This window comes from Solanum tuberosum, unplaced genomic scaffold, assembly GCF_000226075.1.
Source record: "Solanum tuberosum cultivar DM 1-3 516 R44 unplaced genomic scaffold, SolTub_3.0 scf00473, whole genome shotgun sequence".
In the NCBI taxonomy this organism is placed as follows: domain Eukaryota; kingdom Viridiplantae; phylum Streptophyta; class Magnoliopsida; order Solanales; family Solanaceae; genus Solanum; species Solanum tuberosum.
Window position 1 is genome coordinate 253476 of NW_006239391.1, and position 16044 is coordinate 269519.

Genomic DNA, 16044 nt, shown 5'->3' on the forward strand with positions numbered 1-16044 from the left:
AACCTACCCCCTTACCCCCCGGAGGCTCGAGGCGCCATTCCATGAACCCCCACCCCTACTATCAAGTGATCAAGGATAAACTGAAGGACTTTTTATTATGCTAATAACATAAGAACTCCAAATCTAAAAGAGTGAAGGAAAAATGAAAGATAATTTAGGATACAAAGATGATTGTGCACTTCCATCAGCTTTATTACGGGGCACTTTCTTCAAAAGGATCAATTTTGTTTTTCACCTGTAGTAATGAAATTATAGTTCACAAACCATTGGAAAAAAATTATCGTTGATTGTTTGGCACATTTTGAAAGCATTCTTAGTACAATTATCATAGGACTTGTCCAAGTAATACGTAAGAAACTACAAGAGAAATTGGACATACTTTTATTTAAAAAAGAACATAAACCATTATTTTTCAAAAGATTAAAACAAAAATCAATTGAAAACATTTAAAGAGTTCAGGGTTCATATTAACATTTCAAGAAGGGTTTGAAAACACTCGAAACGCCCGCTAACATGCGGTTATCCGATAATTAACTACTTGGCTAATAAAAAAAATATCATACTTGAGCAAAATTGAAGAAATGAACAACATAAAACTTAAAACTTTCTCTTAGGGGAGAAAGGGGAAATATTACTCAAGTAAAACATACTAAATATAATTTTTTAAAACAAGTAGGAAATAGATTATTTTACTTAATATTAAGTAGTTAACTCAAAACGGGTGTCCTTTGGGGAATTGAATTTTCTGAAACCTTAAAATCAATTCAACAAATAACACATAATAAAAGTTAAATAGATATTTAAGAAAATTTGGGCCCAAGTCTGGATCTGTCCGCCTGGACCAACACTTGGGCCTGAATTTAGCTTTGGACCTATGGTCCATTTACACCTGTCCTAAAGAAACTAAGATAAGCTAATTTCTCTGTTGCGTTTTAGGCCCAATTCTTGCATTTTGTACCTGTCCTAATAACTAACACATAATAATAATAATAATAACAATAATAATAATAATAATGACAAAAAGGGGCTTAGGCCCAAAGCAACAAAATACAAAGCTGAAATTGAGGCTATTTAGCCCATTTTCAATGCTATACAACATATACCGCTGATGTATATCGTTGTATATTGTGCATATCCAACCTTTTAATCCGCTCCGAACACCTGTACATCAACTTTAGAGAACCTATTCTTCGATTACATTGACTCGGTTGACTCGATAAAGGGAAGCATTGGGCCTCCTTGTCCTATTTCGAGATGGAAGGGAGATCATGTGGAGTCCAATTGACTCAGTCCGAGAGAGTTCATCCTTATACAAAATAAAATATACGAATTAATAGCTCATCATGGAATCTCGGGTATAATTCAGAAGAGTCAATGATACCAAAGCAAACAGGCATAAACGTATTTGATGCAACACTTTGTATCCAACATATTTGATGAAGCATAAACAGGCTTCATGTTAATTAAATGCTTGCATAAAAGAAATAAAAATCAGATTCTACTTGGAGAAACACACTTAGTGGTTAACAAATAATAAAGAGGAATGTGAGAGTACCTACAACATTAACTGCTATTAAACTCCATGAAATAAATGAACACTAACAGGAGAAATGGTGGTATCTTATTGAGGCAGTAACACATGATAAGGGAGAAATAATTGTTTTCTTAAAGGTTTGAGATACACCGGAAACAACAGGCAACCCCAAAGTAAGTAAAAGGATATGCTTAGGAATATAGCATTCGAACAAAGGCAAGTAGCAAGCTAAAAACACGAGAGAGTGCATAAAAGACTAATAAAACAACTAAGTTAGCAAATATCATTTGAGGAGAAGAACAAGAAAACAACCAAGGCATGACATGTACGCACAGAAACAGAAAACATATGGATCAGCAAATATATGAAAGAATGTACTAGGAACATATTACTTGGAAAAAAGAGAAAAGCAAACACATTTTGAATTAAAACAGTTCAACACATCAAGATTAGATGCATATTTAGAAATGAACTAACAACAATCCTATAAGACAAGTTGAAACAGGATAAGGTGTGACAAATAATATCATGTCTAACTGTAACCATAGTAGCATTTAATTAACATGAAGCCAACTATTAACATTGGAATTTAAGCATCTATCAAGAATTCAAGTAAGAATCAACCCTATTGAAGGGAAGATCCATGACCAAAATTGATCACTTACTGCGTTATGGAGCTCATTTCGAGCAACAAACATGTGATGTCAAGCAGGAATTAACAATTAATAAAGAGGAATGTGAGAGTACTACTGCATTAACTGTTATTAACATAGAAAAAGGAACAAAAACATATTAAACTCCATGAAATAAATGAACACTAACAGGAGAAATGGTGGCATCTTATTGAGGCAGTAACACATGATAAGGGAGAAATAATTGTTTTCTAAAAGGTTGAGATACACTGGAAACAACAGGCAGCCCCAAAGTAAGTAAGGATATGCTTACGAATATAGCATTCGAACAAAGGCAAGTAGCAAGCTAAAAACACAAGAGTGCAAAAAAGACTAATAAAACAACTAAGTTAGCAAATATCATTTTAGGAGAAGAAAAAGAAAACAACCAAGGCATGACATGTACGCACAGAAACAGAAAACATATGGATCAGAACAACTAAGTTAGCAAATATATGAAAGAATGTACTAGGAACATATTACTTGGAAAAAAGAGAAAAGCAAACACATTAATCACATTTTGAATTAAAACAGTTCAACACAACAAGATTAGATGCATATTTAGAAATGAACTAACAACAATCCTATAAGCCAAGTTGAAACAGGATAAGGTGAATGACAAACAATATCATGTCTAACTGTAACCATAGTAGCATTTAATTAACATGAAGCCAACTATTAACATTGAAATTTAAACATCTATCAAGAATTCAAGTAAGAATCAACCCTATTGAAGGGAAGATCCATGACCAAAATTGATCACTTACTGCGTTATGGAGCTCGTTTCGAGCAACAAACATGTGATGTCAAGTAGGAATTAACGAATGATAACATGAAAGTACTTAAAAGGCTAACATGCTGAGATTATTATAAACAAAGAACCTAGCAGATTACCAGATCATTTCTTGTCACACCACACTTCAAATGAAAATAAACTCACTCGGAGATGACATCTAAATAATCGCTCACAAATAGCTAAACTCGAAACATATCAGATCACTGCCCAGAGAAAGTTTGAAACCAAAAATGATCTGCGAAAATATCGACCACGAGATATGGGACCAGAACACCAGAAATCAGATAAAGACATTAACACTGATGAGTATTCAAAGAACCCTCCAACCAAAACGAATGGGGCTAAGCAGATAAGTCTCAAAATAAAAGAGCAGATATAACATCAAGAAGAACAAAAGAAAGCTAAAGAAATTCATCAAGAAAATATAGATCTGTCACATCATTATTGGAATAGAAATATAACGTAAGTGAGGGAAGTGGCGTTACCTCTTTCCGGGCAGCGAGCTGAGACGAGACAAGCGAATTGGAGCGAGCTCTAACATCACCACGATGAGATTCCGGCGGAAAATTGATTTCCAAAACAGCAGACCCAGCTACAGGGATATTATCAACCGAAATCTTTTGCCTATCTATGTTTTGTAACCTTTCCGTTCTTCTTCTCTTTACTCACTGTCTCTTGTGTCGTTTTGAAGACAAAAACTAAAGAAATCACCAACCCCATAAATATAGAAGATGGGGGTCCTTTTATAGAGGGGAGATGAGGGTTCGAAATGGGGGGAATCGGAACCATTTTGAATTTGAAATTCGAATTCTTCTTAAGGAGAACGTTGGAGGGCAACGGAAAATTGATAGGAGCCGCACGATTTCGAGCACATGAAATGGCGACACGTTGAACGAATCTCCAACGGTTCTGTACGAGAGGATAAGGACGGGGCTGAGAGAGCACGGACACGCGCGAGCTGGGCTCGATCGGTTCGCTATTGCTGGACTGGTTCGGTTTCTGGTTCTTCGCGCCTGTGTTCTCGCTGGGAAGAAGAACGAAGTGGGGGCGGTGGGTCTGTTTGGTATTGTTGTAACTTGTACGTATTGTTGGTGGGCTGGGTTTCTTTGAAAATGTTTTGGGGTGGGTTTGCTAAAAAGAATTGGCCCAAAAGGTTGTTGAATCCATTCCACTCTATTCAAGTTCATCTATGCAAAGTCACAATTGGTAAACAATGAATATTTAATGTCACAAAAATATTGAATTTTTATTTGAAAAGTGTACCACAAATCATTCAATTAGAAAATAATAAATGATTAAAGTTTTTAATTACTCAATTATTTCAAAAATATTGAAGCAAATTTATATCTGGACAATAAAAAGTCACGTGCCATTGTTCAATTCTCCAAATAATTAAGAAATTGTTTGAGAAAAATATCTTCTATTTTTAATTTAAAATTCGAATTTCAAAACACAATTAACTAACCTTAGTTCTATAAAATACAAAATTCCATAACCGACATCTTCTAAAAAAAAAAAAAAATTGATAGAAAATTTTATATTAATAAAAATAATAATTTTTTATTCATATTAAATTCAAAATTTTCAATAAAATATATATTACAAAATTAAATATTTTGAGTTTAAATTTTATATATTATTTTTAATTCAATCTAAAGTATATAGAGAAAAAATGGGGCAGTTTTAAATTTTTAAATTTTAAATTCTATGAAAAAATAGGGCAGTTTTAACTTTTAGATTTTAAATTCCGTAGAAAAAATGGGGCAGTTTTAAATTTTAAATACGACAGCTTTTGTTTGAATGTGTATCAAATATATATAAAAAAAATAATATTTTTTTAGAAAAGTGGGGTAGTTTTAAATTTTAAATACGACATTTTAGTTTTAATGTGTATCAAATATATATAAATAAAATGTAGAAGATTATTTGAAAACTACCGCAACTCCCCTCACTTCTCATTTCTTCAAGGGGCAGTTTTTTCCACCACCATTTACCCCCTCTATTTCTTTATCTATATATTATGAATTTATATTCCACAATCATCCAAATAATTTGAGAACGAGCATATTATAGATAAGATGAGAGTATTTCTGATTTTGAATACTCTAAAAAATAAATTAATTAAGTTATGTTAAGAATTTGTTATTGTCAAATTTAGACAATGAACTATGCTTATATATTTATTTATTTTCATAAATATTCTATTATAGCATAAAGGTGTTAAATGTTAACATTCTCTCTCATAAACTTTATAGTATCATCTTATAATAAGTTAAATTTTGAAATTGTCAATAATTTAATATTTACAATTACATTTATCAATTAACCGCGCAACACACGAATACGTATACTAATTTTTAATAAGGAAAACAATAATTAGAAATGCATTAAATACATTTTTCAAGTCTTTTAATTTATACAAACTTCATAGTTCTTTTCTCTCGTATAGTGACACGAGAATATTTAACATCTTCTTTAGAAAATAAAGTTCTTTAAAAAAAAATTAAAAAAATTGTATTCACCCCACCAACCTACACCTCCCATAATATGTACTCTCTCCGTCTCATTTTATGTGAGATAGTTTGACTCGACACGGAGTTTAAGAAAAAAAGGAAGATTTTAAAAACTTGTAGTCCAAAATGAATGATAGAAATTTGTGTGACTGTAAATCATTTTATTAAGGGTAAAATAGATATTTTATAGTTAAATTGTTACTTAATGTAAATAGAAATGTGTCATTCTTTTTGGAACTTACTAAAAAGGAAAGTAAATTACATAAATTGAGACAGAGGGAGTATCACATATAAAATAAATAAGTAATAAATTTACCTATTTTTTTTAAAAAAAAATTCTTTGTACCGAACAAACCAATTAAGTAATAAAATCATGGGTCAAAATTGACCTTTTGCCAAAAACAAAAAAAAAAGTTAAAAATGAAAAACGAAAGTCGTTGATGGAGTAATAATTAATTCTTCAATCTTAATTAGAGATTTTAAGTTCGAATTTCTTGGATATGGTGACCTAGGAACACTTTACCTTACGAGATGAGACATTTTCAGGTGAATTCAAATTAACGAGGAAAAACAAAACATGATTCCTCGCTTAAATACACAGAATTCGTTTTAAAAAATAAAATCGGAAGTACAAGGGTAGTTAGGGAGTATGCTTGTTCCCGCGTCTTTGCATCCAAAACTTTCAAACTCAGCCCTGTTTCACTTTCGCTTCAAATCCAGTTCCTTCTTCGCTTTCTTCACTTCATCAACGCCATTACTAAGAGCAGCAGTTCCTTCTTCTTTTACTCAATTACTCAAACAATGCAAGTCTTGTATCAAGGCAAAACTTGTCGTCGCCGGCGTCTTTTCACCCTCAGCAGACCCCACAACATGGTCGTCTCAGGTTGTGTTCTATTGGAACAACCTCATCAAACGCAGTGTTATTCTCCGACATCACGAGAGTGCTCTGGTCCTCTTCCGCGAAATGCTGAGACTTGATTGGAACGCAGATGGCTACACATACCCTTATGTCCTCAAGGCATGTGGTGAGCTTCGGTTCCTCCTTTGCGGCGAATCTGTTCATTCCTTGATTCTAGCATCTGGGTTGGACTCCAATGTGTTTGTATGTAATGGTGTTATTGCTATGTATGGGAAATGTGGGCTGTTGGGTCATGCACGGCAGGTGTTTGATGAAACGGTTGTGAGAGAAACTGCTGATGTTATTTCATGGAATTCGATAGTGGCGGCTTATGTACAGAAGGATGAGGATAAGAAAGTTTTGGAGTTGTTTGATTCGATGGTTTCGTTGAATAGTTTTGAGCTGCGTCCTGATGCTGTTAGTTTAGTTAACGTACTTCCAGCTTGTGGTTCTTTAGGGGCGTGGAAACGAGGAAAACAACTTCAGGGTTATGCGATACGGAGATGTTTGCATGAGGACGTTTTTGTAGGAAATGCAATTGTGGATATGTATGCGAAGTGTAAGCGTTTGGATGATGCTAACAAGGTTTTTGAGCTAATGGAGGTGAAAGATGTGGTTTCTTGGAATGCATTGGTCACTGGGTACTCTCAGATTGGAAGATTTGATGAGGCTTTGGGACTGTTTGAGAGAATGAGGGAAGAAGAGATTGATTTGAATGTTGTAACGTGGAGTGCTGTGATTTCAGGGTATGCACAGAGGGATTTAGGCTATGAAGCGCTCAATATCTTTAAGGGGATGAGGCTTTCTGGGGCAGAGCCAAATGTCATCACTCTTGTTTCTGTGCTTTCAGGTTGTGCTGCTATTGGAGCACTGCGTCAAGGAAAGGAAACTCATTGCTATGCCATTAAACGAATGTTCAGTTTGGAAGGCAGCAATACTGAGGAGGATCTGATGGTGACTAATGCTCTGATTGACATGTATGCAAAGTGCAAGGAGATGAAAATTGCTCATGCCATGTTTGATGATATTGATAGGAGAGATAGGAATGTTGTCACATGGACAGTCATGATTGGTGGATATGCACAGCATGGTGATGCCAATGATGCTTTAGAACTATTTTCGGCCATGCTGAAGGATGAGTACTCTGTAATCCCAAATGCGTATACTATATCTTGTGCCCTGGTGGCTTGCGCTCGCCTGTCTAGTCTTAGGATTGGTAGGCAAATTCATGCATATGTATTACGACAAGGGTATGAACCTACAATAGTCTTTGTGGCTAACTGTCTCATTGACATGTATGCCAAATCTGGAGATGTTGATGCAGCTAGACTTGTGTTTGATAACATGAGCCAGAGGAATACGGTCTCGTGGACATCCCTGATGACTGGCTATGGAATGCATGGTCGGGGGGAGGAGGCTCTCCAAGTGTTTAACGTAATGAGAGGAGAAGGTCTGCCCATAGATGGTGTAACTTTTCTTGTTGTGCTATATGCTTGTAGCCACTCTGGAATGGTTGACAAGGGAATGAATTACTTCAACCATATGAAGGGGGATTTTGGAGTTGTTCCCGGGGCTGAACACTATGCATGCATGATTGATATTTTGGGTCGTGCTGGTCGACTGGATGAAGCTATGAAGCTCATTGAACGCATGCCAATGGAACCAACCTCAGTAGTATGGGTTGCACTGCTTAGTGCTTGTAGAGTCCATAAAAATGTGGATCTTGCAGAGCATGCTGCTGCAAAGCTGTCAGAATTGGAATCTGAGAATGATGGGACTTATACACTTCTTTCAAATATATATGCTAATGCCAAACGTTGGAAAGATGTGGCCCGGATTAGATCTCTTATGAAACATTCTGGCATAAGGAAGAGACCTGGATGTAGTTGGGTTCAAGGAAAGAAGGAGACTGTTACATTTTTTGTTGGGGACAGATGTCATCCAATGTCTGAAAAGATATATGATCTCCTAGAAGACCTGATTCACCGTATCAAAGCAATGGGCTATGTTCCGGAGACAAATTTTGCGCTTCATGATGTAGATGATGAGGAGAAAGGTGATCTTCTTATTGAACATAGTGAAAAGTTGGCCCTTGCTTATGGCATTCTCACGTCAGCTCCTGGAGTGCCTATTAGAATAACCAAGAACCTGCGAGTTTGTGGAGACTGCCATACTGCAATGACATACATCTCCAAAATCATTGAACATGAAATTATATTGAGGGACTCAAGTCGCTTTCATCATATCAAGAATGGATCTTGCTCTTGTAGAGGGTTTTGGTAGAAAGTTTTGTTCTTGTGGAACAATTGGATGGTATACGGAAAAGAAAGTCCTCTTGGAAATGAAGTAGAAGTTCATAAATAAATCATTGGTCTGTGGATTTGGAACACTTCTGCTTTCTAGAAGAGTGACACAGTGAGTGCAACAACATGGTACAAGAGTACAGAGTGGGGCATTTTCTTTTTAATGGTACTCCCTTTTCATTAAGGTAAGCTAATTATTGTGGTTTTTCTGTATTCTAAAAGTTCTTCTCCGTAATGAACAGGAAGCACCAAGATTTTGTCCTGCAGATTGGGTTTTAAACCTATCATTCAGAAGAATCCTTCTGCAAGTGAGGTCTAGAATTGCAGCATAATATTCTATTTCCTTCCAGTCTTCAGCTGGATGTGTTGCAAGTCTGCAATTCAAAGAAGGTAATGTAAATAAGCTTTAAGATATTGCCTAATAAGTTGAGAAGTAATTTATGTTTGTGCTCTATTTTTCTCAATGCTTCATCTGCCAACTTCACTGAATACAACTATACTTGGATATTAGCGTCATTCTGTGCTGTTGTAATATCGGGGAAGACATCAGAACCAACTATTCTTAGTGGGAATGCTTAATTAGCGCTTATGATGATGGAATTAACCAACTGAAATGGTTAATTAGAATACTTTTGAGATACTCACAGGACATTGTATAAGAAAAGTTTTTTTTTTCCTTTTCTCAAAGTTACTGTCAAATCAAATTTACCTCGAGTCAGGTAATTTATTAACGCATCAAGCACCATCATTGCAAACATGTACATGTATAAACGATGTATGCATGTGCATCTATACACGGAACATATTAGTTTATTACACTAAACTCTTTCCTCAAACCGTATACTATTCCGATTTATTGTTTAAGGTGTACAATTGTATCTGTATGCTATATTATTAACAAGGCATTGTCAAAATCCATTGGTTGCTTGATGCTGTTCAGAGTGAATCTCTTCCATAAATGCCTTACCTTGGTTGTAATCCTTACTTTGTGCAAAAGAAATATCTTTTTCACTTTGGGTACAAATTTTTCTTGAAATGGTGCAAAGGGAGAGCCCTTTCGAACATGCTCTCACACACTAGTGCACTCGCACATGAACACAAAAGTGAACAAAGATGATTGTTGGGGTTGTTTAGCAAAGAAGGAGCATGATCTTGGATGGTCTGCTTAGCAGCTTCAAAATGTTCATGTGTTGATTTATATGGACTAATAACTATTGTGCAAGTCTGGTCTATCTTTTTGAATGCAAAATGATTTGGATAGATAGTCATTAGTAGTATTGCAACCCTTACAGCATGATCTAATAATGAAGATGTAGACAAGCTTTATGTCACACATCGGTTCTCTTCCATTGGTTAATTCTTTTCAGTTAATTTCCATTTATTCCAATAGTTACTTATCCAAATAAAAAATATGTACTTATCCCAATAGTTTGTCAAGATCATCCATTATTTCCTCAAAGCTGGTGGCAACATCTGAGAAAGGACTTATTCTAGACAAATAGGCTATATGCAAATAGAAAAGCTCTCCTCTTATGGAGCACTTCCCCTTTAATGGGTCTTATGCTTTGTGAATCGTGATTAGTTAGGAGGTCCAAAGTAAGTATTGGACATTGGGTGAGAAACCAAAAGAAATCCCATGTATGGTCACTAAAGCATATACTAATTATTCATCTTTAGTTACCAAGGCAAATTAATAAACTTAAACACAGTACATACGGAACTTTCTAGGCTTGAGAAAATAATTGAATATTCCAGATGTAGGGGAGAATAGGACCTCTGTTTAAAGAAATTGAAGAAAAACAGTATAAAATAAAATAAAAAGAATCAATTTTTCCAATTGGCAATCCTGGTTACTCAATTGTCACTTTATAGTTGTCGTTTCCAATTTTTGTTCGGCAACAATTTATGTAATAAAATCAATCCATTTTTTTTTCGTGTAATCAGAGTAAGCAATGACGAAACCATTTAAATACCAGAAACAGTAATTTATTATATAAAATAAAGTGTTCAAATTATATATATATTGATAAAAAAAATTTAATGATATAACCAATTAATTAAAGAAGAAGAGAATTAAGGGAAAAAAGAAGTAATGTGGAATATGATTAGTCAACCAGTCAGCATCGCATGTGAATAATTAAAAACTCTTCCTATTTATCCTAACAAAAACCAAACATTTGATGCAACAACAAAAGTTTATTCTGATTTTGTTCCACTTATATATAACTCAGTCCACTTTTGTTTTGGCTAATCAGATATAACTTATGCATTATTAATACATAATTGTTCTAATTCTGTAACATTTATAGTAAATAAAAAGTACCTAGGTACTTTTAATTTATTGTGCTCTCAAAAGTCTATTTATATATATATATTTGAACCTTGTTATTAACGTGCGTCTCCTTCGTATCAACCGATTCCTCTCAAGAACTTAAATGTTTAATGTTCTAGCTCTCTTAATTATCACTTGAAATTGGGATTGTTACCTTGAATTTGTCAAAGGCTGCCTTGCATTTCTGCTATGTTTAACTGAGATATGGATCCTTCACTAAGCCCTGTGTCCATTCATTATGCTATTAAGGTAAGTGTGCGTCACACACTCTAATAATTTTTCAATTTTTTATAAATGCTGTTGTCGCCGGTGATCAAGAGTTCACCGATACAAGCTGTGAAAACAATATTACGTGGAAATGCAGAGTAATATTATGTACGATTGACCCAATGAGATTCGTTTTCAGACTACATAGTGGCGGATCCACCCCAAATTTGAGAGCCTATTTGGCCGAACTTTTAAAAATTACTTATTTTTAGATATATTTTTTTTCAAAATAACCTTTCAGAGATACTTTTTAAAGAAGCAGAATATGTTTTGACCAATTAATTTGGAAATTTATCTTTTTAAGTATTTGATCAAATTATGTTTGACAAATCTTTTCAAAAAGTATTTTTAAGATGTCAAGTTACGAAAAAGGACAATATTATTAAAAGGTTAGTCTTATAATTAGTATTTTTATTTGAATAGAGAAAATATTTTTAGTATATTTTATGAAAAGCTTTAATTACATTTTTATTTTTATTTGATTAAATTTTAAAACATAAAGCATAAAACAATAAATATATACTATTAAGGTTGTTAATCATTATAAACATAGTTAAAGCAAAAAGGAAAGAGGAGGAGAGAGTTTTATTTATATTTTAGAGATATATGGGTTAAATTATTGAGTGACAATCTCATAAATATAATATTTTGAAAGGAAATTTTTGTTTTTGGTTTGAGAAAAAAATTAACACATTGGACATAAGGTGGTCTATCAGTTCGGTAGGGGAGAATCACACCATCTATCCTCTTGAGGAGGAGTTTGGTTTCAAACCCCGGTTTTTGTTGCTCCTAGCAAAAAATATGTATGAACCATTTTATGAAGTATGTGTCCGGAATTCGTATTTGTACTTTCTCTCAATAAAATAGAAGAATTGCTTCTGTTACTGCTAAAAAACTACTTTTGATTTTGGGCCATGCACCTCAAATCTCCAAAAAATATATTCTTCCATTAAGAAAAAAGATTTTGATTTCTCAAAAGTTTGGTCAAACAAACTACTATGATTTAAAACAATATTTGAAACTCCAGCTACTTCAGTTTCAAAAGCTAAAATTGGCTCTGTATAATGTCTTTACATGATCCCCATCCACCATGGGTGGGACAATTTTAAATGTCGTTACATAGCTTTAGCACACTAATGTCGCTCGGACTCTTCAAAAATGACGATGGATACATGCCCAATCCTCCAAAGTAGTGCATTTTTAGAGGATCCAACATCAGTTTTGGAGAGTCGAGCAACATAGTTCAGCACTATGCTATAAGTAATATTCATGTTTTATTCCTATGTGTGTGGTGAAATTTTGTAGAAAGAAACATGGAGACGTACGGTTGTTCTATCGCTTCAAAGCCTCGGAGTAGTATATGGTCGATTAAGCACTACTCCGTTGTATGCATTCGGTTCGATTGATCCTTGCCATATCAAATCAGGACAGCAGATATATGAACTCTTCTCCTTTGTTTTTTGGACTTTAACCATCATTCCCTTGTTGAAATATGTCTTTATTGTCTTCAAGGCTGATGATAACGGAGAAGGTACATAACGAAAAAATCTAGCTATCATTGATATATACGTTCAAATCGTATTAATAGTTAGTGATTTGTTGCAGGTGGTACATTTGCTTTGTATTCCCTACTTTGTAGGCGTGCCAATGTAGGTCTTCTCCCGAGTGATACAAGTGCTACGGAGCTTATGCATCAAGAGGAAGGAACCCCTTCTAAAATGAAGGTGGAATCAAGGGCACGAAGAGCGATTGGAAGATATAAAAGCAGTCACTACTTGCTGTTACTTTTGGCTTTGCTTGGTTCCTGTTTGATAATCTGTGATGGGATTTTTACCCCTGCTCTTTCAGGTTAGTCTTACTTCTCACTATTTGGGCATTTCGCTGATCATTACTTACTACTTTCACATTATTAGGATCAGGTTTTGAATGTTATTTTCTGTTTCAGTTTATTCAGCAACGTCAAATCTGAGACGTTCCTTGTCAAAATTGGCACCCCGATGTAAGAATTGTATTACAATTACTTAACATGCAAGATATTTTATACAACTTTGTAGCTGATTTTCTTTATACAACTTTTAACAGTTACCTCTTCAGAAAACGCAAGACAATCTGTTGACAAGTATTTAAAGAGATGTAAGTTTCCTAACTTGGAACTTTTTGTTTCGGACAATGAAATGACAAGAATATGTTTTTGGCAATATAGTTAATTTGGCATTTGTAATCCTTCACCTTTAGCTACTGATTATGTGAAATGATACTTTCAGTTATACCAGTTCCAGTAGCTTGTGCCATCTTGGTTTGCCTTTTCATGCTGCAGCGGTATGGAACCAACAGAATCGGTGTCATCTTTGCTCCAATTGTTATTGTGTGGCTCGTGTTTATAAGTGGATTCGGCTTGTACAATGTAATTCATCATCCTCAAATCCTCTGGGCGATATCCCCAACATACATGTTTAGATTCATTAAGAAAATAGATATGACAAGTTTGAAACTTCTAAGCAACATTGTCTTATGTATAGCAGGTTAGTTGTGTTAACTGGAACTTAAGTATTTCACTTCCATTTTGATGTCGAAGTGCCTTGTATTCATCAGTTATCTCCTAGCACTTCCTAAACCAAAGTTTGCTGATACATCAAACACTTCTACATTCTTCAGGTTCAGAGGCAATGTTTGCAGATTTAGGTCATTTTTCAAAGAGATCTATTAAGGTACTTATGAAATTCGTTAGCCATTTTTAATATAAATAGGTACATATAACATGGAGACTACGAGTTTTCACAGGATGCATTTTTTGCAGGTCACTTTTATCTTTTTGGTATATCCAGCCCTTGTCTTATGTTATTCTGGCCAAGCAGCATTTTTCTCCAAACATCTCGGCTCTTCAGATGATGTTGCTCATCTTAGTGAATCTGTGACACATAGTAAGTTCAATAGATGATTTTTTTACATGTCACTTGTTCCTTCGAATTTCTAATCATCAGTCATCAACTGCTCAGGACACCTTCAGCATATTTTCACAATTTTGTCCCTTTTTGCTTCCCTCGTGGCTAGCCAAGCTACGATAACTGCAAGTTTTTCCATCATAAACCAGTGTCAAGCACTTGCTTGCTTTCCGAGAGTCAAAGTTATCCATACATCAGATAAAGTCCGCGGACAGGTTTATGTTCCTGATGCAAATTGGATGCTTATGATCCTTAGCCTGTCAATCTTGATAGGTTTTCGAGACATATCAGCTATTGCAAATGCTACAGGTATTGCTTCATAACTTCACTTCTCTTGGTTTTTTAGCACTTAGAAATGTTTAAATTTGGTACTCTCTGAAAAAATTTATGCCCTTTGTAGTGACATCTCATAAGCTTTTTGCTCCAGGTTTAGCTATTATTTGTGGAATGCTAGTGACTACTTGTCTTATGTCACTAATTATAGCACTGCAATGGGAGAAGAATGGTGTGTCTCTCTCTGTTTTGTTTCTGTTATTCTTTGGTTCAATTGAAGCATTGTACCTATCGTCGTGCTTCTTGAACTTTACCAAGGGAGCTTGGTGCATCGTTGTTCTCTCGTTGATTTTCATGTCAATCATGGTCTCTTGGCACTATGGTACTATCAAAAAGTATGAATTCGACGTAGAGAACAGGGTGACTGTGGACTGGCTGACAGACCTAAGTCCCGGACTTGGAGTTTCTAGAGTCCCCGGCATTGGATTCATCCATACTAACATTGTGACAGGAATCCCATCTTTTTTCTCCCATTTCATCACCAACCTCCCTGCATTCCATCAAGTGCTGATTTTACTCTCCTTCAAGTCTTTACCCGTGGCATACATTCCCAAAAATGAACGATACCTTATAGGCAGGATCGGTCATAAGGAATACAAGATATACAGATGCATTGTTCGATATGGATATCGTGATCATGTTAGGGATGTTAATGATTTCGAGGATCAGATTATTAGCTCTATAGGCGAGTTCATCACTAGAGAGGAACGACATGATGAATCGTTGATCGTGCAAGAGGGAAGGATGATAATTTTAGGGACAAATGGAAATGCATTAGTCCCTATTGTTGGAGGTGAAAGTTGTCAACAAGTAACAGATATTGAAAATCAAAATCCTACTCATACAAAGAGAAAAAAAGTTAGATTTGTGTTGCCTGAAAGTAGTCCTAAGATGAATTCATCAGTAAGAAAAGAACTACAAGAACTTGTTGATGCAAGGGAAAGTGGCACTGCTTATTTTTTGGGGCATTCACATTTGAAAGTACGCAAAGGATCAAATTTATTAAAGCAATTTCTTGTCATGGCTTATGATTTTCTTGATAGAAATTGTAGAGAGACTCCAATTGGACTAGACATCCCTCATGCTGCCCTTTTGGAAGTTGGAATGGTGTATACAATATAATGTAAATTCGAATCAATGCAATAAATATATCATGGTCTAGACATCGTAGAGAATTGAGAATTCGAAATTTGTGTATGCTCCACGAATATGAATTACCTGTGGAAGTCACTGAACTTTATTTTGTTTCATTAAAATCACTAAACTTGACCTTTCTATCAATAAAATCACTCAATCAACTTTATCATTAAAAAAAGTATTGGCATGGCAAAATAAATTATTATTTTTATATCATGTAAATATAAATTCCACAATTAAATAAATCTCATTTAGGACTTTTCACTTCCTCACAAAAAAAATTTCAAGAAAATCAATTGAAATGTATGTCCAAACACA

The 16044-nt window shown here is 34.7% G+C and overlaps 2 protein-coding genes across 2 annotated transcripts; both read left to right on the forward strand.

Moving 5' to 3' along the window:
- The first annotated feature begins 6100 nt into the window (after positions 1–6100).
- On the forward strand, positions 6101–10043 carry LOC102597823 (pentatricopeptide repeat-containing protein At5g16860). Its single transcript, XM_006363917.2, has 2 exons — positions 6101–8881; positions 8958–10043. Exon 1 carries the CDS (start codon positions 6164–6166, stop codon positions 8693–8695), a length of 2532 nt encoding a protein of 843 aa, XP_006363979.1. The 5' UTR covers positions 6101–6163; the 3' UTR covers positions 8696–8881; positions 8958–10043.
- Positions 10044–11251: 1208 nt separating this feature from the next.
- LOC102604030 (potassium transporter 2-like) lies at positions 11252–15750 on the forward strand. The gene is made up of 10 exons (XM_015303709.1): positions 11252–11296; positions 12620–12845; positions 12920–13162; positions 13260–13313; positions 13397–13447; positions 13579–13836; positions 13970–14022; positions 14112–14235; positions 14311–14565; positions 14684–15750. The coding sequence occupies exons 1-10, from the start codon at positions 11252–11254 to the stop codon at positions 15709–15711; spliced, it is 2337 nt and encodes a 778-aa protein (XP_015159195.1). The 3' UTR covers positions 15712–15750.
- The last annotated feature ends 294 nt before the right edge of the window (positions 15751–16044 follow it).